Raw genomic sequence first — 26,136 nt, 5'->3', positions numbered from 1 at the left:
ACAATACTCCAGCTGCACTAAAGGGAAAAGGATTAACGCAAACTGACACATGTTGGAGATGCAAAGCTCCTAAAGCCACATTGGCCCATATTTACTGGTACTGCCCTACACTAAGACCTTACTGGTCAGAGGTGGAGGCAACTATCAATAAAATCACTAACTCAAAGATACCATTAACTCCAGAATCAGTTTTGTTATGGCTGCCAAACGCTACATGGCGACCGCAAAAAAACCATCTAGCAACCTTACTAGTGCAGGCAGCCAAATTGACAATTCCACCCAAATGGCTTCAAGCTGACCCGCCTAGCATAAATGAGTGGCTGACTAGAGTAGATAGCCTATTCAGGCTAGAAGAACTAGCACACTGGGAACTAAGAACCCACAACAAATTTTCTAAGATATGGGAACCTTGGTCAAAATTCAGAGGAAAGAGTTAAATCAATATTGATCCGTATAGCGGCCATACTAGCAACCAGGAATATAACGCAAAAGACAACCCTCATCGGACTCAATTTTGGAGCCAAAGCTCTAATATATACAAGTAAAACACTACCTAAGTAGAGAGGAATGATAAAAATGTAAAAGTGTTGTAATCGATCAGTGCTATGTTGTTTAGTATTTACTGTTTCTTCTTTGTGTTATTGTCGTTTGAACCAGAACTGCTATCTTACAATCAAAGATAAATGCATAATCATTTTACAAACCCTCTCCCCCCCCCCTACCTCCCCCTCCACCCTCACTAAGGTCCCAAACACCACAATCCCCTGGTCCCGCCCCCCCTTCCCCCCCACTCCTTACCTTCACACTACCACCTAATCCTCAACCCGGCGACTTAGAAAACAACACCTAGAAGCAGCAAGAAACAAGTCGCAAAATCATTTTACTCATCTGTCAATACCCTCCCCATACTAACAAAATAACAAGGACTGACAGGGTACAATTAAAGTGTTGTAATAATAAGCTATTATGATGAAGTTATTGTACACCTATAATGAAAAAGTATGTAAAGAATTGTTATCCCTTTATATGTATTTATCTGGAAAATGATAAATAAAGAAGTTAAAAAAAAAAAAAAAGAAAACACATTGCACAGGAAATTTACAAGACTTGTTGTAGCAGGGCAATGTACAATTTTACATAGTGAACCAGATTTTATACAGACTTCATGTATGGAGTCCTTTCCTCGTCTTACAATTTTACATATTGTTTGACCCTGTGCTGCCCATCTGCAGTACCCAGGGTTCAATTTATCAGCATAGGTAAGTAGGGATACATCATCCTCCGTGTGCTAGATAGGTTAACATATTTAAACAAAACCTATGAAAGATATTTTACATATAAGGTAAAGGGAGAGAGGAAAGAGGGGGAGGGAAAAAAGATGGGAAAGAAGGTGTAGGGAGGTTTTGTTATTCTTACTGGTTTCTCTGTAATATGTTAGACATCTGTAGCTGGTGGTCTAGAGGAACTGGATATATATATGTTTGCCAAGGGGACCATGTTTTGAGAAATTTGGCTTTATTTTGCCTCTCCCAGTGAAGTAGTTTTTCAAACCTAAGCATTTCAGAAACTTTGGCCTTCCTTTGGGTGAAAGTGGGTGGGTCTTCCCTTTTCCACATGGTTGGAACTAATAGTTTGGCCGTTGTTAGAAGGTGGGATGATAGATCATATTTACACCAATTAAAATTGGGATGTGGTTTCCCTAGAAGTACTGTGCTTAGTGACAATGGAATTTTGCTTGAGCAGATCTTATTAATTGTGTGTATTACCTCTTCCCAATATGGCTTGATTTTGGGGCAGTCCCACCAAATGTGGCTCATGCTACCCACATCTGACTTACCTCTCCAACAAGTATTGGGTACTGTCGGGAATCTTTTATGAAGCCCATCAGGCTTCTTGTACCACCTCGAGGTGATCTTCTAAGCATTCTCTTTCATTCTTATACAAGTTGAGAGACCACAGGAAATACCTAATATGGCTTTGCACTCCTTCTCAGTGAACTGTTCTCCTATTTCTAGTTCCTATTGCTGCAAAAAATATGGTCTATGGTCATTGTCTAGCATAATAATCTCTGCGTATGCTTTTGATAGGAGTTTTTTTTTTCCACTTGTGTGTTAGTGCTTAATTTTTCCAACCATGTGGTTGGAGAAGGGTTTTGGTGATATCTGAGGAATTCCTCACATGTGGCTTTGAAGTCTTTTACATGGATAAAATTATATTTCAATCATTTTATGGATTTTAAAGATTTTCCATATACTTACATCAGCAAAAAAAAATACATAACGATAACGAATACAACAACTATATATAAAGTAGTACATTAACGGCAGGTGTCCGCAAGGGGATAGAGAAGTATGCCAGGAAAGGCTTCAATGATACGTATTATAGTGATGTTAATGTCCTCCTCAGCTCTCAGTCCGGGTGGAAGCAATTGTGTAGAGTCACAGGTTGAAGTCCAGTGTATGAGGGTGACCATACCTATGCATCTATCAGGATGGATCTCATGAGAGTGAGAGCTGAGAAACGGAATGTGGAATGGAGTTAGCAACCACTGCCTCAGTCTCTGTGCTCCACTGTTGTAATGCTATTATCACTATGATGTTGGGATACCTGAGTTAGAGGCCCCCCGACAATACAAGGAAAATTCTGTGGAACTAGGATACCTATTAACAACATGTCAGGACATGGGGAGGACATTTTACAGAGAATACAGGGATAAGACTAGAGGCATACAGAGGAAGGGGACAGTTAGTGGAGGGAGTATCATGCGACTAAGAGAATATGGTCTAATTATCAGCTCCTAAAAGGTCTCTGAATTTCTGGGATTCCCGAAAAACTATCCAAGGCTGCCACAATTATATATGTTTCTCGGTGGTGCCGAGAGTGTCCGCCATTAGTTCCTCCATACGAAAAATGGCCAGGAGCTCTTGGGCCCAATCAGAGATAGACGGTGGGGTAGTAGTGCGCCACCTACGAGGGATGATTGTGCGGGCCGCTATGAGGAAAAACCTCAGTAGGGAACCCTTCTGTTTCTTTATGATAGCCGGAACACCTGGCTCCAGAAATTAGTGATTTTATGACATGTCCACCAAATGTGTAACATGTCACCTCTCTCTCTCGCATCTCCAACATGTGTCCTGGACGAGGGGTAGATTGAATGCAGCAGGGTTGGGACCCTGTACCACCTGGAAAGGATTTTATAGTTTCTCTCTTGTGCGGTGCATGCTATTGAAAGTTTATGTGTGAACAGAAATGCCCTGTCCCAGTCTCTAGGAGATAATGAGACGTTCAAATCCTTAGCCCATTTGTCAAGAAAGGGCGGTGGCGAACTATCTGACTCTTATGAGGAGGCAATAGATCTGTGAGATGCAATGTTCCGGAGGGGGGTACGCGCGAAACAGAGTCTCAAATGGGTTTAGTGGAGCATTGAAGGCAGCGGCGGACCCTGGTCCTTTAAGGAATACTCCCAGCTGAGTCATTTCCAACCATGAAAGTTTGGAGGAGGTGGCTAAGTCCAATAGCTCCGTGTGTGATGGAATTGGTGCCTCTCCAAGGATATCATGCATGCTTATATCTTCATGGTTGGAATGACCCAAAAATCTGGTTCTAGAAAAGGCTGGTTGGAAGTCCGGGTTGTAGAACATTGGCGTGAGGGGACTGAAGGGTCGGGACAAGACTTTCCTTTGGACAAGGTATCTCCACAACTTTAGGGTCTGGGCCAGAAATAGAGTTTGGGGTTCTATTTCAATCTGTTGGGTAGATATCCAAGGCAGAACGCGGATGGGGACCGGGGAGCTATATTGTTCTAGTCTTGCCCACTGCTTGGTGTGTAGGTGGCAGTGCCAATCTATCAACCATACCAGGACTGAGGCTTGATGGTAGGTTTTGAAGTCCGGTAGGCCCACCCCTCCTGATTTTGGTTTAATCAGGGTTCGCCAGCCCACACGCGGGCGAGATGTCCCCCAAATGAACCACAGTACGGCAGAGCGCAATGACCTAAAGAAGGAGGATGGTGGAATTATCGGAGCTCCCTGGAGGAGAGAAAACGGGGCTGGATGTCCATTTTAATTACCTTGATTTGGCCGAACCAAGACAATTGGACCAAGTCTGTCAGAGTACGTTCTAGTAGAGGTAAGTAATTAATGGCATATATTTTTGAGAGGTCTGTGGGGACTTGAATGCCCAGGTACTTGATGGATGTGGGGCGCCAACGGAATGGGAAATGTTCTTTCACCATTTGGATATCGTCTGCTGGGAGAGAGATATTTAAAGCCTCGGATTTGCTGAAGTTAATTTTAAAGTTGCTCAGCCGGCTATAGGCCTCCAACTCCCTGAGTAGAGATGGTAGCGAAATCCTCGGCTGAGAAATGTATAACAGCAGATCATCTGCAAACAATGATGCTTTATAATGGTGCTGCCCAACTTGGATGTCCTGTATTGCAGAATTATTTCTAATGGCATTAGCCAGATGCTCCATTACTATTACGTTAAGGAGGGGGGAGAGAGGGCATCCTTGGCGTGTGCCGTTACTAATCTGAATTGGGGCCGAATAAAAGCCATTTGCTCTGACCCTAGCCCTGGGATTCTTATAGAGGGCCAGGATTCTCCCCAAAAAATTGGGGCCCAAGCCCAATTGAGATAGAGCCCCGGACAGAAAGCCCCAGTGCACCCTGTCAAAGGCTTTCTCTGTATCTATTGACAGGAGGCAGGCAGGAATTGATCTTTTCTGGGCCTGTGCCATTAAAAGAAATGTTTTATTTAAATTATCTCTACCCTCTCTACCCCTAACAAATCCCACCTGATCAGTGTTAATTACCTTCGGTAAGTGAGGGGCTAGTCTATCCGCCAGTATCTTGGAGTACAGCTTCAGGTCTACGTTTAAGAGAGAAATAGGCCTATAGCTGACCGTTGAAAGAGGGTCTTTGCCTGGTTTCAGAAGGACACTGATGTTGGCCTCCAAAGACTGCGGATGGAAGGCGATGAAGGAGATGAAGGAGAGATGGCGTTGAAAAAATTTGTTAAGAATGGGGTAAGAGCCTCTTTAAACATCTTATAAAAGGCCGGAGAGAAACCGCCAGGTCCGGGGCATTTTCCAGAAGGTGTATTCTTAATGGCAGAGAGAATTTCGTCAGCACTAAAATCTGATTCCAAAGCTTCAATTGCCTCTTCCTCAATAGGAGGCATGGCAGTGTCTCTTATATATGTCTCTATTTCCTCTAACGAGGAGGTTGGGTCGAGATCAGCTAACTGTCCCTTTATATTATATAGTCGGGAGTAGTATTTGCCGAACTCCGCGCTAATATCTACTGGGTTGTGTTTAATCTCGCCCCCCGCTGTTTTGATATGGGGGATATGTGTCAATCCGGATCTGGTGTGTATGATCCGCGCAAGTGAGCATCCGCACTTTATAGAATGTTCGTTTAGATGGCTTTTAAACTGCAGTCTCTGCGCCAGGGACTTTTTGTCTAGTAAAGCCCTAATCTCGTCTCTAGTAAGTATCAGATCTGCTAAGACCTCAGGGCTCTGGTCCGACATATGTCTGGTTTCTAATTGATGTAATTGTTGCAATAATGAGGTGAGTTTGGCGGAGTTCTCCCTCTTTAGTCTGACTCCGTGTTCTGTAATGTGGCTTCTAAGTTTGTGTTTAAGTGCTTCCCATTTCATTGGGAGGACTTGAGGGCGAAGCTCCTGGGAGAGCACGCATGATTCAATGGTGATTTTTATATCCTGTACACACAGCGCGTCTTTTAGTAGGTGATCATTCAGGCGCCAGGACCAAGGTCTCTTGGCAATTGAGGGAATAGTGACCGATAGTTAGATTGGCGCATGATCCGACAAAACAATATTGCCTATAGAGGCCCGATGTTGCATGAGGAAGAAGTCTATGCGGCTATACGAAGCATGCGCTGGGGAATGATAGGTATAATCCTTATCTTTAGGGTGCAGGATCCACCAGATGTCAACCAATTTGAAGATTATGCAAATCTTTTTTAAAGGAACCCAACTGACGTAGTGGGATATGGCTCTTTCCTGAAGAGGTATCCAATTGGACATCTAAAGGGAAGTTAAAGTCCCCTCCAAGCACTAGTACCCCCTCCGAGAACACTGCTAACTCATGTAGTATCTTCCTACCGACCATGACAGGGGCACGATTAGGCAGGTATAGGTTTGCAAATGTAAAAATTTGTTAAAAATTTGTAGTTTGCTAAATGCGTATCTGCCTGCCTCATCTAGACGCTCGTCCAGGACAACATGTGGAAGAGTGCAATGGATCCTAATCAACACGCCCCTAGAGCGTGAGTCGGTGTTGGAGCTGTGGAACCAGGTGTTAAAATATCGGTCTCTGATCGCTGTGAAGTGTCCTGTTTTGAAATGTGTCTCTTGTAGGAATAGGACCTTGACGCCCTGTCTATGCATGCCATAGAGTATCTGGGATAGTTTCTGGGGGAGATTTAGCACCCGTGCATTCAGCGACCCGAGCTTCACCGTCGCCATGTGCGAGAAATAGATGGAACCCTGTCGTATGTGGTCCTTGAGCTGGGCGGGGGCAGGGGGTTAGGGGAAGCAACAATAGGTAAGCACACAGTTGACGCACACAAACAATAATATACGTAGGGGGAGCAATTGACAAGACAGGGCAGTTGCAGTCCTGACAAGATAACAATAATATCTACTATTGATATAAATGATACAAAGAAAAAGAGAACTAATAACACAGTGAACTGGTTTACCAAACCAATTTGGGGGGTACAGCTAATATACACTCACCGGCCACTTTATTAGGTACACCTGTCCAACTGCTCGTCAACACTTAATTTCTAATCGGCCAATCACATGGCGGCAACTCAGTGCATTTAGGCATGTAGACATGGTCAAGACAATCTCCTGCAGTTCAAACCGAGCATCAGTATGGGGAAGAAAGGTGATTTGAGTGCCTTTGAACGTGGCATGGTTGTTGGTGCCAGAAGGGCTGGTCTGAGTATTTCAGAAACTGCTGATCTACTGGGATTTTCACACACGACCATCTCTAGGATTTACAGAGAATGGTCCGAAAAAGAAAAAACATCCAGTGAGCGGCAGTTCTGTTGGCGGAAATGCCTTGTTGATGCCAGAGGTCAGAGGAGAATGGGCAGACTGGTTCGAGCTGATAGAAAGGCAACAGTGACTCAAATCACCACCCGTTACAACCAAGGTAGGCAGAAGAGCATCTCTGAACGCACAGTACGTCGAACTTTGAGGCAGATGGGCTACAGCAGCAGAAGACCACACAGGGTGCCATTCCTTTCAGCTAAGAACAGGAAACTGAGGCTACAATTTGCACAAGCTCATCGAAATTGGACAGTAGAAGATTGGAAAAACGTTGCCTGGTCTGATGAGTCTCGATTTCTGCTGCGACATTCGGATGGTAGGGTCAGAATTTGGCGTCAACAACATGAAAGCATGGATCCATCCTGCCTTGTATCAACGGTTCAGGCTGGTGGTGGTGGTGTCAGGGTGTGGGGAATATTTTCTCGGCACTCTTTGGGCCCCTTGGTACCAATTGAGCATCGTTGCAACGCCACAGCCTACCTGAGTATTGTTGCTGACCATGCCCATCCCTTTATAACCACAATGTACCCAACATCTGAAGGCTACTTTCAGCAGGATAATGCGCCATGTCATAAAGCTGAAATCATCTCAGACTGTTTCTTGAACATGACAATGAGTTCACTGTACTCAAATGGCCTCCACAGTCACCAGATCTCAATCCAATAGAGCATCTTTGGGACGTGGTGGAACGGGAGATTCGCATCATGGTTGTGCAGCCGACAAATCTGCGGCAACTGTGTGATGCCATCATGTCAATATGGACCAAAATCTCTGAGGAATGCTTCCAGCACCTTGTTGAATCTATGCCACGAAGAATTGAGGCAGTTCTGAAGGCAAAAGGGGGTCCAACCCGTTACTAGCATGGTGTACCTAATAAAGTGGCCGGTGAGTGTATATACACGGACAAACCCGTTGTACGCGTGACCCCAGAGGGGGAGGTAGCTAGCTAGGGCGGAGAAGCAAACAGCATGGACACCCTATAAGCTGTACATTAACATATAAAGAAACAGTGTGAAATGAGAACCATGCAGCAGTAACATATACTCACCGGCCAATTTATTAGGTACACCTGTCCAACTGCTCATTAAATCAGCCAATCACATGGCGGCAACTCAGTGCATTTAGGCATGTAGACATGGTCAAGACAATCTCCTGCAGTTCAAACCGAGCATCAGTATGGGGAAGAAAGGTGATTTGAGTGCCTTTGAACGTGGCATGGTTGTTGGTGCCAGAAGGGCTGGTCAGAGTATTTCAGAAACTGCTGATCTACTGGGATTTTCACGCACAACCATCTCTAGGGTTTACAGAGAATGGTCCCAAAAAGAAAAAACATCCAGTGAGCGGCAGTTCTGTGGGCGGAAATGCCTTGTTGATGCCAGAGGTCAGAGGAGAATGGACAGACTGGTTCGAGCTGATAGAAAGGCAACAGTGACTCAAATCACCACCCGTTACAACCAAGGTAGGCAGAAGAGCATTTCTGAACGCACAGTACGTCGAACTTTGAGGCAGATGGGCTACAGCAGCAGAAGACCACATCTTTCAGTGCCACTCCTTTCAGCTAAGAAAAGGAAACTGAGGCTACAATTTGCACAAGCTCATCGAAATTGGACAGTAGAAGATTGGAAAAACGTTGCCTGGTCTGATGAGTCTCAATTTCTGCTGCGACATTCGGATGGTAGGGTCAGAATTTGGCGTCAACAACATGAAAGCATGGATCCATCCTGCCTTGTATCAACGGTTCAGGCTGGTGGTGGTGGTGTCAGGGTGTGGGGAATATTTTCTCGGCACTCTTTGGGCCCCTTGGTACCAATTGAGCATCGTTGCAACGCCACAGCCTACCTGAGTATTGTTGCTGACTATGTCCATCCCTTTATGACCACAATGTACCCAAAATCTGATGGCTACTTTCAGCAGGATAATGCACCATGTCATAAAGCTGGAATCATCTCAGACTGGTTTCTTGAACATGACAATGGGGGTCATTTACTAAGGGCCCGATTCGCGTTTTCCCGACATGTTACCCGAATATTTCCGATTTGCGCCGCTTGTACATGAATTGCCCCGGGTTTTTGGCGCACGCGATCGGATTGTGGCGCATCGGGGCCGGCATGCGCGCGACAGAAATCGGGGGGGCGTGGCCGAACGAAAACCCGACGTATTCGGAAAAACCGCCGCATTTAAAAACCGAAACTGTGTCGCTTGGGGAGCGCTCACCTTCACCTTCTATGGGATGGTGCATTCCGGGGCGTTAAGATTATTTTCGGCGCTGCAGCGCCACCTGGTGGACGGCGGAGGAACTACCATCTTAAATCCCAGCCGGACCCGAATCCTGTGCAGAGAACGCGCCGCTGGATCGCGAATGGGCCGGGTAAGTAAATGTGCCCCAATGAGTTCACTGTACTCAAATGGCCTCCACAGTCACCAGATCTCAATCCAATAGAGCATCTTTGGGATGTGGTGGAACGGGAGATTCGCATCATGGATGTGCAGCCGGCAAATCTGCGGCAACTGTGTGATGCCATCATGTCAATATGGACCAAAATCTCTGAGGAATGCTTCCAGCACCTTGTTGAATCTATGCCACGAAGAATTGAGGCAGTTCTGAAGGCAAAAGGTGGTCCAACCCGTTACTAGCATGGTGTATCTAATAATATGGCCGGTGAGTGTAGATGTATATGATCCCATCTCTCAACCCCTAATACAGGGTATGTATGTCAGATGAGACACAATGACCTAGGCTAACTCGGCTAGGGCCGATATTAAATCGGAACATGGAAAATACAATTAAAGATTGTTTTTTCATAGCCACTTATCCGAATCTAGTATTCGATGGAGAAGGACCACATTCATATTTGCAATATGTGAAACCATTCGCGGCGGGTCGAAACAACAGACCGCTCAGGGGCGTGGGTCTCTCGGCTGCCGTGGAGACGCTGGGCGTTCCCCACCCCCTCGGGCCCCACGACCTTTGCGCCTTGGAGGTCTAGCCGGTAGTGGAAGAGGGGGGCCCCCTCCTCTAATTCCCCCAGGGACCGGGAGTCTCGGCCACTCATTTATAGGTGGGGCTGGGAGTCCCAGCGCAGCAGAGAGCCCGGGATATCCATCAGATGGTGCAAGGTGTATCTTTTATCCGCGTGGCGGATGTGTAGGCAAAATGGAAACCCCCATGTGTAGGGTATATTCCTTTGTCATAGTTCTCCTAGGAATGGCTTGAGTGCCTTGCGCTTGAGAAGCGTGAGGCGGGAGAGATCCGGAAGCAACTGTAGGGCTACACCTTGGAACATAATTTCTCCTGCCTCCCTTGCTTTGGACATGATAGCATCTATGAGTAGATATTTGTGCACTCTGCAAATGACATCCCTTGGGGGATCTCGGGCGGCAGGTTTGGCCTGTAGGGAGTGGTGTGCTCTATCCAACTCCAGGGGAGTGTCTTCTGGGACCTCCAATAGGGAGTTAAAGATTTGCTGTAGAGTAGTATGCAGTTGAGCAGCTTCAACTGTTCCAGGCAGCCCTCTCACTCGGATATTATTCCGACGACCCATATTTTCGGTATCGTCCAGTTGATCAGCTAGGAACTGGAGTTGGAAGGCATGTGCAGCTAAGATAGAGTCGTGGTTGTCTACTCGCTCACTTAGGGTGGCCTGGGTGCCCTCCACATTGGTGACCCTAATGGCTACTCTCTGGACATCTTCTCGCACTGCGTTTAGCTCTGTAGTATATACCTGCTCCAGTCTGGCTATGTAACTTTCCATATCTTCCCTAGTGGGAATTGAGCGGAGTTGTTTACGTAGAGCTCGCAGCTCGGCTAAGGCGCCAATCTCTTGTGACAGCATCATAGGAGGTAGTTGGGGAGGCGAAAGAGAGCCCTGAGAGTAGGGTGACATCCTGTGGCCTAGGTCATCTGGGCCCTGCTGGGTAGGTACCAGTATGGAGGAGGTTGGGGGTATGTCTGCTGGAGAACCCCCTGCAGGTGTAGAAGGCCATTCTTCCCTTTGTGAAGGCCACAAGACCTGGGGGGTCTCATATGGGCTTCTAGGTTGTGGAGGCCCTTGCGGTCCCAAAGGTGCCTGGGAGGGGCCGACGGGATGCGCCCATGAAGAGGAGGGTGATTGTGCCTGGCTATATGACGTGCTCGCCGCTTCATGTGGGGTCCCAGCAGGGTATTAGGCATACGAGCTGCACTTAAGGGCATAATTCGTGTCCTCAGGTGCTGAGACTCCCTGCGGCCTATCTGGGTGTGCTGCCAGGTCTTCCTGCACTACCCCTCTTCTGTGTGCCGGCGTCACCTTGGTGGGCATCTGCGCTGCTACCCCTGTAGGAATCCCTGTGGGTATGCTTCCCAGCTCTGGGGGCTGCCGCTCACCTGTGAAGCGGGCTGCTCCGGTGACCTCCTGTTCGCCCCGCACCTCGGCTCTCAGGGGCATCAAGGCGGCGGAGGCGCTGGGCGCCGCCATCTTGACTGCGCAGCGTAGCCTCGGGTCTCCGGTCGTCTTCGGGGTCCCGTGCAGGAGCGGAGTTGCGGCCGTGCTTGTCTTGACGCTGCCAGGTGAGACAGGGACCTCCTCACCACCCGCTCCAGCGCCCAGCACGGAGAGTGAGCGGGAGGCGCGTACCACATCCGGACCCTCCACCATGTTGGCGCCTCGTGTCTTGGGTGCAGGAGCCGCTGCCTGAGCAAGGTATTTCCCAATACCTCTCGCTGCCGTACTGGAGCCCTATTCTTTGCATAGTTTAGTCAGTTTAGGGAGAGCTTTGGATGGATTGTAAATAATGACTAATAAATCATCTACAAAAGCAGCTCTTCTGTCTTCGTATTCTCCCCCCTGGATACCCCTGATCTTTGTGTCTAACCTTATTTTCCTTATTAGAGTTTCCATACCTAGGATGAATAGGGTTGGTGATAGGGGGCATCCCTGTCGGGGCCCATTCATAATATTGAATGGCGTCGACAGGGTACCATTAATTCTGATGCTAGCGCTGGGTGTTGTATATAAGGTTAGTATTGCCCGGACAAACTGTGAGGGTAATGCAAAGCACGACAGGGTGGCCGTCATAAATGACCAGCTCACCCTGTCAGACCAGTGGTATCTTCTTTTGTTATTAATCTGACAACCCTGCATGAATTGTCCCTACCTTGACGGCCCTGAACAAAGGCAGTCTGCTCAGGTCCCACTGTATCAGGAATCAAAGGGTTCAGCCATAGCTGCTCCATAGCCTTCCCTTCTTTTGGTAGTATAGTTATGTGTGCTTCCAGGGACTGCTTCTTAAACGTGTTTCCCGTCAGTAGGGAATTACACATGTTGGTAAAGTGAGGCAGGAGATTTTTCCTGAATTTCTTATAGTATGAAATTGGGAGGCCATCTGGTCCGGGGCTTTTCCCTGAAGCTATAGAGTTTAGAACTTTTTCTAGCTCTTTGTCTGTAAAAGGTTCTAGTAACTTTTGGGCCTGCTCTGACTGTATAGTGGGGAGCTTACATTCATCTAGGAATTTGTTCAATTTCTCCAACCACGTTTGGGAGTGAACTTGGTCGGGCTGTGGGTCTGGTAAATTGTAAAGGTTTTTATAGAATGTGTGGAATGCTTCAGCTATCTTATCTGTCTGGTGTACCTCATGACCTGCTTCAGTTTTAATAACATGGATATAGGATTTCTCTTTTTGTCTATGTACCATTGCTGCCATTATTTTGTTACCCCTGTCACCATGTGCATATTGTTTATATCTGGCTAACTTTATTGCAGAGTTGTGTCAGCTCTGTCATTGTCTCAGGTTTGGCTCGCCTTTTATGTGATGATTCCAATGTTGAAATTCTGTTAAAAAGATCATCTAACTGTGCTGAACATGTTTTGCATACATGGGCTTCTATTGAGATAAACTCTCCGGATATCACTATTTCCACTTCGTCCCCCATGACGGCCCACCTGGAGGATGCCCCTTGACCTCTGTAGGGACAGGAAGAAGAGAGGTTAAATTCCCCTCCCCGCATCCTCCCGCCAGTGTTCTTCCTGTCCCTACCGAGGCAGGTCAAAGAGAGGTGCCCTCTCTCCTCCAGTGGGGGGGGGGGAATGAAGTGTTACTAACGGGTGATGCCGTCCACGGCGAAATCCCGGCGGCCCCGGCTCTCGGCCGATCCAGGGGTCCTCCTTGCAGCCGTTCAGGGGTCCGTATGGCTGGCCACCGTGCTGCAATATTGATTACATGCGCGCGCGGCCGAAGAGAACTACACTTCCCGGCAGCCCGTGGTCTGGTGACGACTTCCGGCCGCGACCGGAAGTGACGCAGGAAACCCGCAAAGCATTACTGGGAGCCGATGGACGCGGACCGCAGCCACTTCTAAGGGGGATGGGCTCCCCATTAAGGTATTTAAAGCAGGTAGATCACTATGATCTGAGGTCTAGTTGCCCTGTGACGACGGCTCCAGTATCTGCGACCAAAATCTTCTACTGTCTACTATGACTGACGAAGTTAACCCAATCTTCCTGCACCCTCCAGTATCTGTAAGTGGGGTTAATTTGCAGGGGATATATTGCCACTGTGTATGCAATGTTAGTGGGTTACTAGTCTCCTGTATTTGCCTTTTAGGAAAAAGACCTGGGGTCTAGGGGGAAAGGCAAAGAGGAGAAGGGGGATAAGGCTAGCAGGCCTGAAAGACCCGAGAAATGGGATAAAACCAGAACCAAGAAATGTAACATGTGTAACCACTCTATGCCAGATTCGTATAAAAAGCCAATCTGTAAAGTGTGTATTGACAACTTTATGCGAGAGGGGAAAACATCCTTTCTGGACGAGCTTAAAGGTTTCATAGAAGAGAAAGTTGTCTCATCTATTGCTGCAGCTGCATCTAGGGCTCCCCCATGTAGCCCAGATTAGAACCCGAGTCATCACCATCCGAGGCAGGAAGTGATTCGGAGACTCCTTCTTGTTCTATAATAGAGACAGAAGACTCCTTAAACCCTCAGGATTTTGTAAAATCTGCTGAATCTAGACATTTATTCCAAATAGATGAATTAGACAACTTACTGAAGGCCATCAGACAAACCTTAGAAATTGAGGACGTGGTTGTACCCCAGTCTAAAGAAGCCGAGTTGTTTGGGGGTTAAAAGCAAAGCGCCAGAGGGTGTTCCCCTTAAATGACACTCTCAAAGAATTAGTGTCCGAAGAGTGGAAGGAACCTGAAAAAAAGGATCCTTATATCAAAAAACTTCAGGAAGAGATTAGTCTTTGAGCCTGAAGACTCTAAATTATGGGATTCCTGCCCTAAGGTGGATGTGCAGGTTACTAAAATAGTAAGGAAAACAGACCTGCCGTTTGAGGACGCAGCGCAGCTTAGAGACCCCATGGACAGAAAATCCGATTCTCTGCTAAAAAAAGCTTGTGGGGCTTAAAATCAAATTTAACAGCTACTTCAGTTGCGAGGAATCTTCTGTACTGGCTGAACGAGCTTGAATCCCATATTAAGGAGGGAACTCCTAGAACAACAATCTTAGAAAATTTCCTCCTACTAAAATCAGCAACGGCTTTCTTAGCAGACGCGGCAGCTGAAGGTGTACGTTTCTCTTCAAAAGAAGGAGCTCTGACAAATGCTTCAAGAAGGGCGCTGTGGCTGAAGCAGTGGACCGTTCCACCGTTCAGCCCCGTGGATATCCGTTCAAAAACCAAGTTGTGTGGTCTCCCCTTTTCAGGAGAATTTGTCTTTGGCCCAGAACTTGATACCATCTTGGAAAGAGCATCAGATAAGAGAAAGGGTTTCCCGGAGAATAAGCCAGTACCCAGAAAACAGCCCTTTCGGGACTTTAAAGGCCAAAGAGAGGAATACAAAGATAAAGGGAAAAGGGGTCGCTGGAGCTACCCGAAAGGGGGAAAAGGTAAAGGGTTTCTTTTCTCAGCATCATCTGATCCCAATAGAAACAAGAAGCAATGACGCCATAGTAGGAGGAAGATTATTGAAGTTCAGAGAGGAATGGCTAAAAATTACCTCAAATCCCTGGGTTCTAGACATCCTTCTTCAGGGATACAAGATAGATTTCAAGAAACTTCCTCCTACAAATTACCTATCGCCCTCTCCCCATATGTCGAAAATGGCAAGAAATATCCTCCTTATTGTCTGCCGGAGTTATTACCCAGGTTCCTCGGGAACAAGAAAAACAAGGGTTTTATTCCTCTCTCTTTCTTGTAAAGAAGCCAAACGGATCGAACGGGCTGATAATCAACCTAAAGCGACTCAACGACTTCATCGTCTACAACAAGTTCGAGTCGGTAAGGTCTGCCACCCACATTATCCACCAGAATGCTTTAATGTGCACTATAGACCTAAAGGACGCATATTATCACGTCCCCATTCACCCGTCTTCACAAAAGTTCCTAAGATTCTCTGTCCTATCTCCGGGGGGTTCCACGTTACATTTTCAGTTTTGTGCACTCCCCTTCGGCATATCTTCAGCCCTCAGAACCTTCACCAAGGTGATGATAGAGGTGGTGGCGTTTCTAAGACAGCAGGACATACTGATTGTACCATATCTAGACGACCTGCTGGTTATTGGACGGGACAAACAGAACCTAATTTCCTCAAGGGATATTACAATAGGAACCTTAGAAAGACTGGGCTGGATTGTAAATTACTAAAAATCAGATTTATCACCAGCCACAGTAAAGAAATTCCTGGGAGTGAATTTAAACTCATGTCTGCAAATGTCATTCCTTCCACAGGAAAAGAGGGCTCACATCAGGGAAGAGTTAAGAAGATTCCGAAGAAGGTCTCTTATCTCCATCAGGGGCGCTATGAAGGTCCTAGGACTATTAACAGCCTGCATCTCCTCAGTGGCTTGGTGCCAAGCCCTTACTCGAGCTCTCCAGGAATGGGCTCACATCAGGGAACAGGAGTTCGGAAGGACTGGACAAAAAAGTATCAATCCCCTCTTCAGTCAAGGAAGATCTGAAGTGGTGGCTGATAGACGCAAATCTAGACAGGGGAATCTTCTGGAGGAACAGTCCGTATATCACCATGCAGACAGATGCAAGCAAGAGCGGTTGGGGAGCAGTGCTTCCTCAAAAATTGACGCAGGGTTCCTGGACACAGGAGATCTCCAGAAGGTCGTCCAACTACCGGGAGCTGAGAGCGGTCTGGGAGGTACTCAGCTCAAACACTGCTCAACTAGCTCGACACCACCTGTTGATACTGTCTGACAATACCACGACAGTATCCTACCTGAAGAGGCAAGGGGGAACCAGATCCCCATTATTGATGTCCCTAACACAACAAATATTTTTGTGGGCAGAGGACCATGTCCTATCAATCTCAGTTACCCATCTAAAGGGAACAGAGAACACAAAGGCGGATTTCCTCAGCCGAAGGAAGATACTTCCCAACGAGTGGTGCCTAAAAGAAGAGATATTCCAGTACCTGTCTTCTCTTTGGGGGAACCTCAGATAGATTTATTTGCAACAAGAGGAAACACCAAGTGTCAACACTTTTTTTCCTTGGAAAAAGGGGAGACCAGAAATCATCTGGATGCATTCTCCCACTCTTGGAACACCACTCTCGCCTACGCCTTCCCCCTTATTCCCCTGATCGCCAGAGTATTAGAGAAAATTTTCCTACTTGTGTGCCCAAATTGGCCCAAAAAGAGCTGGTACCCAATTCTGAAGCGAATGACCACTTGGGATCCAGTCATTCTACCAGTATCAGAAGACCTCCTGGTACAGGGTCCAATATTTCATCCAAATCCAGGAAAACTACAGTTATCAGCGTGGATCCTGAATCGGACTATATGAAGTCCCAGGGACTCTCCTCTGCTGTTATAAACACCCTAAAGGCAAGTAGAAAACCTGTCACTTTTGCCATTTACCACAAGATTTGGAAAAAAATTTCTTTTTGTGCAGATAAACCACCATGTCAATCTAACCCAAATATTTTGCAGGTTCTTGACTTTCTTCAAAAGGGTCTGGAGTTGGGACTTTCCACAAGTACTTTAAAAGTCCAGGTATCAGCCCTAAGTGCCTTCTTCGATCAACCCCTCATCGAGCACAGGTGGGTGAAAAGATTCATTCTAGCAGCCTCTAGATTAAAACCCCAGGTCCTTAAAAGGACTTCTTCATGGGATCTTTCTTTGGTCTTAAATGCTTTAATTAAGGAACCATTTGAACCAATTTCTTTTGCTAGTGTAAAAATCCTGACACTAAAAACGGTATTCCTGATAGCAATCACCTCAGCAAGGAGACTGGGTGAACTTCAGGCAATTTCTATTAAAGAACCCTATATGAAGGTTCTTGATGATAGAATTATTCTTATGCTGGACCCAAATTTCATCCCAAAGGTGGTCTCAGAATTCCACAGAAGTCAGGAGATCATACTACCTTCTTTCTGCGAGAATCCGTCTTCAGAGAGAGAACGCGAATGGCACACTCTAGACGTAAGACGTTCTGTTGTTAAATGCTTGGAAATAACTGAATCCTGGCGTATCGATTCTAACCTCTTTGTCCAATTTCAGGGGAAAAATAAGGGGAGGAAGGCGGCCAAGGCAACCATCGCTAGATGGCTAAGGATGTCGATATCTTCTTGTTATGACATCCAAGAGATCCCAGTACCATCAGGAATAAGGGCACCTTCCACAAGAGCTGTATCCACCTCCTGGGCAGAGAAAAGAGGGGCCTCCCTAGAGCAAATCTGCAAAGCGGCAACTTGGACTTACTCCTCTACTTTCTCTAAACACTATAGACTTGACTTGCCCTCCTCGAAGGATCTGTCCTTCGGGAGAAAGGTGCTTCAAGCAGTAATCCCTCCCTAAAAGACTACTTATATTGTAAGTCTCCAGGTGGGCCGTCATGGGGGACGAAGTGGAAAGAATGAATTAGTTACTCACCGGTAATTCTATTTCCATTAGTCCACCATGACGTCCTATAGATTCCATCCCTTAATTTGTTTAAGATTACGTTGTATTCACAATGATAAAACTGTATGTGATCAAAACATATAAATAAATCATTGTTGCATCTTCCTCAGCATGGTTATTTTGAAGTCACTGGCGGGAGGATGCGGGGAGGGGAATTTAACCTCTCTTCTTCCTGTCCCTACAGAGGTCAAGGGGCATCCTCCTGGTGGGCCGTCATGGTGGACTAATGGAAATAGAATTACCGGTGAGTAACTAATTCATTCTTTTGTGAGATTCCCACAGATGTGTGGCTGTGATTGGGTTTTCTTGTTCTTCCCTGAAGTATGTTTTGAGGCGCTCCTCTATTCTAGCTATGTTTGTGGGGTCTGCAATTAGTATCTCATTAGGTCTCCATCCCCAGTTCCCTTTTGGGATATCCAGTAGGCGGAGTTTCAGGAAAATCGGGGCGTGGTCTGAAACTAAAGTCTGGTGCATGCCCGCTGCTGCCATCCAATGAAACGTGCCTTCTGGAAATGAACAAATAGTCCATATGGTGATACGTTTGCTGTGGTACGGACAGGGCCGGCGCTATGGGTGAGCAAAGTGGACAAAAGGGGAGAATCTCTTCTTTCAAAGAAATCTTGAATTTTGTTTCTAAGTGCCATGGATCCAAAGATATTCAGGTTTAAAGTGAGAATATCAGGTGCCATTTTTATTAATACAAATCACTCCCGACTGTAGTTTAACTGTTAATAGCTCCGTTTTCCTGATACTTAGAAACACAAATTTAGTCTCTCTACTTTCAAAGAAAAAAAGAAGTGAGGTTCTATGTGTCACAGAGCCAGAGATCCAGCCCCCTGAAGTGTGACCCCCCCCTTCCCCTCTCCAGGTTCTTAGCCATCAGGCTGCAGGGAGAATTTGTGCACACAGGTGCTGCTGCACCTCACACATAATGGAAATATTCTCTTTATATGTTACTACATTTTGAGAAGGGATAATATCAACTAATATTCATGTTTTTAACCCTTCTCTATGCAGAACTATCTAAGAACACGCTTTCTCTTTTATTGCCTTTAATTTTGTTTTTTTGCGAAAATTTACTGATCCTTTTCCCCTAATGTTGCTATCATATATTAACACCGTGACCCAGAACACACACATGTGAAATCTTGAAATATGAAGCGCGGAGGGTTCTGTTATTGTGCGGATAATACAATGGCGACATCTAAATGTGACTTTTATTATCTCATTAGCTTGTTTTATGGATAGATTGTTATTTATTTGTGTTACATTGTGTAAGGAAGCATGCAATGATATATATGTGCAATTTTCTGCAAAAATTGTTTGGTGTCCCCTGTGGATGTAACGTTCCCTTTGCTGCATATTTTGGTGAATATACACATGTGGGGCCTGTATGATCTCCTCACATCTTACTGTTTTAGGAAAGTATATTTTCTGTATATAAGTATCTGGATTTGTACATATAGGAAATATTTAATGTTAATTGCCAAATGCATCGGCCTGTTTGTCTGCTTTCAAAATTCTATAGGTTTTATGGCGCCTTTACTTTTTATTCTGTTTTATTGATATATTTTGCAGGTTGTGACTGTCTTAAAATTTCTAGCTGAAAAGCAGATATCTAGTTATTACAGTTTTAGTGATATTATGTGGGTTTAATTATGTGAACAGATCAATATGGGACATTTGTGAACTCTACCCATGTCCATCTATTACATTTAGGAGATGTGAAGGTAAATATTTTCTGTTTGCAGCACATTTTTTGCTATCAAAGTCACATTTTAAGTATTTTTTATAAAATGTTTCAGTTTGAATCAAAATTGCATGAAGGTGCCTATGTCTATAAACTCTTTAATGCAATCTTGAAAATGGGGCAAGTGTCTGCTGCATTCAGAGAATATGTGGTTTGCTGCAGTTACTTTAATTCTTTTTGCTGTCATTGTAAGATGCTTATCATTTATCTTCTGTCTATATATATATCATCTATCTGTCTAGTTATATATCTCTTGTAATCTGATCATTTATCATCTATCTATCTCCTATAAAATTCTCCCATATTACAGTTTGTTTTACCATACTAAAGGGAGCTTCTTGCTGACTGTGACTGGTCAAAAAATAGTTTTATTTTGGGGCCCAACTTTTAGTTTTGCCCAGGGCCCCACTTTATCCTGGGTACCCTGGGTACCGAAAAGAAAGTATTATCTTTTTTGTCTGGGTGTAGTGTTCTCCATCTTTCTACTAATTGTTATGAGTCTGGGGCTTTGGAGACTTTTGCGAGTTTCCTGTGCGGAGCTTGTGTGGTACTTGTGTTAATAAAATACCTTCTCTGAAGTTTTGTAGTATTGACAGGGTCTGGGCAAACCACATATGTTGTCCTTTGTTTGGAGCATAGAAATTTGCAACTATTACTATTGTGTTACCTATTTTACCTTTTATAAAAAGGAACCTTCAATCCGAGTCAGACAGCTCTGCTAACAGTGTAAAAGGAAGATTCTTATGAAAGGAGTGTTTAGTATAGGCACTGTGAAACCACCATTTAAATTCTTTTGTTGGGAGGCGTGGGATTTTCCCCTCTTTAAAATGTGTTTCTGGAGTAAAAGCACATTGGCCTTCCTACTTTTTTAGTATGCGCAGAATTTGGCTTCTCTTTTGTGGTGTGCCCAGACCCCTGACATTATATGAGACAACATCTATTTCAGTCATGGAGATACTTATTCATGTCCAGAGATATGAAGCACAGTGAACAGAGAAATGCAGATGAGTCAGATATCATTACCCTTAGTTCCTTATAAGGTAGTGGGTAGGGGAAGGAAGGGTGGGGGAGGAAAGGCTGGGGAAACAAAAAATGAAAAACACAATTTTGCAATAACCTAACTTCTAAGGCAGTGGTCCCCAAACTACGGCCCGTGGGCCACATGCGGCCCGCGGACCGTTTTCATCCTGCCCCCGCCGCATCCATCTCTCGGAGTGCCAGTGGCCCCCGGCAGCCGGCAGGTCACGGCAGTGGGGCAGGAGCCACGCACCCCTATCTGGCCGACAGCAGCCCGAAGATAGAAAACGTGGGAGCCGCTGCCAGAGGTGAGTATAGGTTTTCTTTTTATTTAATTATGGGGGCATTATACAAAATGATTAATGGTGGATGGGGCCTCAGAAAATAATGATGGAGGAGCAGTATAGGGAATAATCAATGATGGAGGGGCAGTATGGGAAATAATGGTGGGGGGGCTGTATGAGAAATAATTAATGGTGGGGGGGGCAGTATGGTAAATAATTAATGATGAAGGTGCAGTATGGGAAATAATTAATGATGGAGGGGCAGTATTGGAAATAATTAATGAGGGGAGCAGCATAGGAAATTATTAATGAGGGGAGCAGCATAGGAAATGATTAATGAGGGGAGCAGCATAGGAAATGATTAATGAGGGGAGCAGCATAGGAAATGATTAATGAGGGGAGCAGCATAGGAAATGATTAATGAGGGGAGCAGCATAGGAAATGATTAATGAGGGGAGCAGCATAGGAAATGATTAATGAGGGGAGCAGCATAGGAAATGATTAATGAGGGGAGCAGCATAGGAAATGATTAATGGGGGGAGCAGCATAGGAAATAATTCATGGGGAGGTGTCCCAGTATATTTAATAATTAATAGTTCACAAGGGGGTGCAGTATATTAATTAATTGAGGGGTGTCCCAGTGTATTACGGATGTGGTCACATGTACCGTTATTTATTTTTCAACTTTAGTCCGGCCCTCCAACGGTCTGAGATGGACCGTAATTGGCCCCCTATGTAAAAGTTTGGGGACCCCTGTTTTAAGGCCTTTGGCATCAGTGTTAGGGATGTTAAACCGGCCAGTAGGCTGGGCCACAAAAGTCTTGATGTCCAGCTGTTGCCTGGCCTATGGCTGGACTTAATATGGGCTCTGATATCGTGGGAGCAAGGGGTTGGGGATCTAGCCTGCATATAATGACCAAACTTTCCTGTTTTCACCTCGGAACATGGTGAGAGTTGGGAATAAACATATTACTTTTCTATATATAATAACATAAGGTAGTCTAATACAGAAGCCAACTTTGGGGAGCTATCGCAGGTACAGATCTTATTATGCCTATCAACCACAGTTCGTTGTGGCTGTTCCTGCTGTATACATTACCCTCCGGGATACTTGATGTGTCCCTTTACAACCTAGGGATCCTTTCATGCGGTGTTAGTGTCCAATCTTTGGGTCTTCTTTGGTTTGGGAGACCGAAACTTGTTCAGCAAAGACCAAGGTGACATCTCCGGGAGTGGTAGTAGTTGGAGTTCTTCTTCATAGGGTCTCCATGAGGGTATGGATAATGGCGGTATATCCAGCAGTGGCCATGACCTTTCTAGGTCAGCAGGGTTCCGGATTAATACTTGCTTTCCATTTTTGGAGAAAGATAACCCAAATGGAAATGTCCACCTGAAGGGGTTATTTGTTGATCTCAGCACTTCCAACAATGGTTTCAGCGCTCTTCGTTTGGCCAGGGTAGATGGAGAAAGATCCTGGAAGAACAAGATTACAGAGTTCTCATATTTAAATTCGCCATGCTCTCTGCTTGCCTTTAGTACCGCTGCAGCATCGGTATAGCTGAGGAAACCGCAGACAATATCGTATGGTGGGTCCTGCGGCCTAGGTCTCACTTTGAACGCCCTGTGTATGCGTTCAATCTTGAGGAGGTTTGCTCTCTCAGATCCTAGTAGTGTAGTGTAGATCTCTCTAGCTACTGTGGGTAGGGCCTCATGTGCTATGCTCTCGGGTATGCCTCGGGTGCGCACATTGTTTCTGAGACAACGATTTTCCTGATCCTCAGTCTTTGTAAGTGCCTTGTTGATGAGATCGTAGTGCCTGGCTAGAGAGTCCTTCACTTTCCCCTCAAACTGCATTATGGCGGATTGTGTAGACTTCATCTGCTCTACCCTGTGGCCTAGGTGCTTAATGTCTGTCTTAATCTCCGAAAGGTCTTTTGCTACAGGCGTTAGGGCTTGGAATAAAATCCTTTTTATATACCCCCTGGATGCAGTTATCTGTGTTTCTACTCCTCCCTTGTACGACTGGCCGCATGTGCTCTCTCTCCCATCGAGTCTTCCTCAGTCGCAGTCTCCTGCATGTGTTTAGGCTCCATCTTGGGCATGCGAGTGGGAGACGCTGCAAGCTTTTTCTGTATATATCTCTCTTGGTCCGCCTGCGTTTTACCTCCTTTAGAGGGGGTATCCTTGTACTTTTCTTCGCTTGATTTCCCCATTTAAGAGGTAAGGCGCTGCTTTTAGCTGGGTTCCGAGGTGAATGTGGTGAGGACCTCAGCGCCACACGTCTGACTACATCAGCGGTCAAGCTCCGCCACCCCCGAAGTCATTTATAACCTCAACAGCCTTAGGCAATGTTTCACCTGGGTCTGACATAAACAGTAGGAGGTCATCCGCATACAGAGCTGGATGTTATTCCCTCAGTGTGCCAAGGACCCAGTGTAGAGTGGATCAGTGCGGATCCGCATGGTCAGGGGCTCAATAGCCAGGGTGAAGAGCAGACGGGACAGCACCTTGTAGGGTGCCCCTGCCCAACTCAAAGCCCTCTGACTGTTGACCATTCAGAACAACTGATACCCGTGGGTATGCTTAAAGCATAGAGATCCATTTAAAGAAGGAGGGACTACATCCAAATCTCTCTAACACAGTGATCAGACATGGCCATCCTATGGAATCAAAGGCCCAATTCTTCTGCTTAGCCTATTGAGTCTGCAATAAAATCTGCGCATGGCATAGCTTATCAGAAGTGCTACTAAAATGTGTCTACTGGATAAATATCAAATGAGGAGAATTGTGTCTTGTATATGAAAATTTTATATGGCCTTTCCTAGTCTCGTCCAGTCCCCTCACTTTCCACAACAGGATCCCAGTCTTTGCTGCTCTATGGGCCCGCTTGATGGCGAAAGAAGCAGATAGGATAGCCTTCAGCAGAGTATTCTTCAGCCAGGTTTCTATAAATTGAATTCAATTTGCAGTGGAGCCCTGCGACCTGGATCCAGGTATGTTTTCTGGATCCAGGATTATAAGGAGACACCCCAGCTCTCTCTCTCTAAGTGTGACCGCTCATGCTGGCAGCTGGCCACAACCCTTGCACAAATTCTTTATTCTCAGACACTTTTGGGTGGGGAGGGGGCCATAAAGAGTACCACTCAGCAATTGAATAATAAGGTGTCCTAATGCTCCTGATGACACATTCCTTTTATATGGAGGAGATTTTTACCTTATCTCACAGTATTTCCTCCTCTTTTTTCACTGCTATTCTCTTTCTACATATATTTCTTTTTCTTCCTCTTGCTGTTATATAGTTATCTTTTTTCCTTGTATATCTGGTGAACCGGAAACATTCTGAAACTGTTTTGATGCACTAGGGCCAATTTGTTTGTTCTAGGTGACCCTTATGGATGCCAATTATGTAATGGATGAAACCTTGGGCACGACCACCTTTAAAATCACATCACTAAAGCCTGGAGAGAAAAAAGAAGTCCCCTTTACATTTAATAAGGTAATAAACATGACAAGAATATATTTGGTAACACAATAACATAAAACTGTAAGGCAACATTCACATGAATGTATGCCTGCCTGGCATACGGGAGGTGCACTGGAGACAATTACCCTTCCTTTCTCCATAGAAAACAGAGCCGTAGATAGAGGGTCCTCTATCTATTTTGCTACGACTCGAGCCCAGTTGACATTGCAAATTTGCGACCAGATATTAGAGTAGAACAGTATTAAAGAGCAGGAGCAGCTAAGCAGCTTCTACACAGTGTAGACTACATGTAGGCAGCAGGTCAGAGAGCAGGAGAAGTGGATCAGATTGTGCTTAGTGTCTTATATACAAGCATTATGTTATAGAGCAGGTGGAGCAGGCACAATGTTGTAGAGCATGAGGAGCTGAGGGGGATGGAAAATATTGTTCTCTACTCAGGTATTTTATAATATAGCAGGTGTAGCCAAACTAGTGTAGCTGAGCAATTTGAGATACAGTTTTGTTTTTTATAAACCTTATTATGAGGAACATGTATATAAAATAGAGCATGTGGAATAGGTCTCGCAGTACCTGATATAGAAGGAATGGAAAAAAAAGTCCTAAAAATATAGATGATTACAAAACCCGAGTGCAGCGGCCCCCCAAAAAAAGAATTCTATATTTCCTTGTAGCCAACACACCCAAAATAATAAACTAAAAATTGAAAAGAATAGTACAGAGGCTTTATTCCTTAAATTACATAAGACACAAAACAAGTATAAAAACAATAAAAATTATTTATAAAATTATTTTATATTGTTCCCTTATAAAGAATGGCTGGACCATTATACAATCTTTTACCTCTTGTGTCACCCCCTTCATCCTCATAGAATGTAAGCTCTTGCAAGCAGGGCCCTCTCTCCTATTGTTCCATATGAGTGCTTGTACTGTAATGTAATATATTTGTATATGTCCCCAATAATTTGTAAAGCACTTAGGAATAGGATGGTGCTATATAAATAAAGATTATTTTTGTAAGTATAAAAACACTTAAAAAATACTGCAGTACATCAACGTAGACTCATATACAGTCTGTATAATCCTCACTGCAAATGGAATATGCAAAGTATGCAAGTATAACCATCCAAAAAAGAGCATAAAGCTTTGCGGGTCACATAGGGTCCATAATGATAACCTAAGCCCATTTAGATGGGCATTTTCCCTTACACTTTAAATATCATTACTCAACATTTTACCATGCCACTTGGATAAACGGATTGGGTAATTGAGCTAGTTTGTGCCATCTATTTCACTGACGGTATTATTTATATCTGGATTTGGCTTTTCTATCTAATTTCCGACTAGCATCTAATTGGGCATAGGTTATCATTATGGACCTTATATGACCCAAGACGCTATATGCCCTTTTTTTGGATGGTTATACTTGTTTGCATATTCCATTTGCAGTGAGGATTATACAGACTTTTGATGGTCTGTATATGGGCCTATGTTGATATACTATAGTACTTTTTAAGTGTTTTTATGCTTGTTTTGTGTGTCTTTTGTAACTTATGAATCAAAGCTTGTTTACTATTTGTCTATACATATACGCTTTGCTCTCTTCAATTTTTTGAGTCCTAAAAATAAGC

General features: G+C 45.0%; 1 protein-coding gene across 4 annotated transcripts in view; it reads left to right on the top strand.

Moving 5' to 3' along the window:
• Positions 1 to 26,136, top strand: part of PLA2G4A (phospholipase A2 group IVA) — a 265,938-nt gene that overhangs the window by 96,071 nt on the left and 143,731 nt on the right. For 3 of the 4 annotated variants that reach the window (XM_072127075.1, XM_072127074.1, XM_072127073.1), the window contains one exon: positions 24,407 to 24,520. The exons of the other annotated variant lie outside the window; for it this stretch is intronic. In XM_072127075.1, coding sequence (XP_071983176.1) covers positions 24,407 to 24,520 — 114 coding nt within the window. The remainder of the gene's footprint in view (positions 1 to 24,406; positions 24,521 to 26,136) is intronic. 4 annotated transcript variants of the gene reach the window in all.

Source organism: Engystomops pustulosus, chromosome 10 (assembly GCF_040894005.1).
Source record: "Engystomops pustulosus chromosome 10, aEngPut4.maternal, whole genome shotgun sequence".
NCBI classification, from domain to species: domain Eukaryota; kingdom Metazoa; phylum Chordata; class Amphibia; order Anura; family Leptodactylidae; genus Engystomops; species Engystomops pustulosus.
Note: the sequence above shows the minus strand (reverse complement) of the source record. Positions and strands in the feature narration are given on the sequence as shown.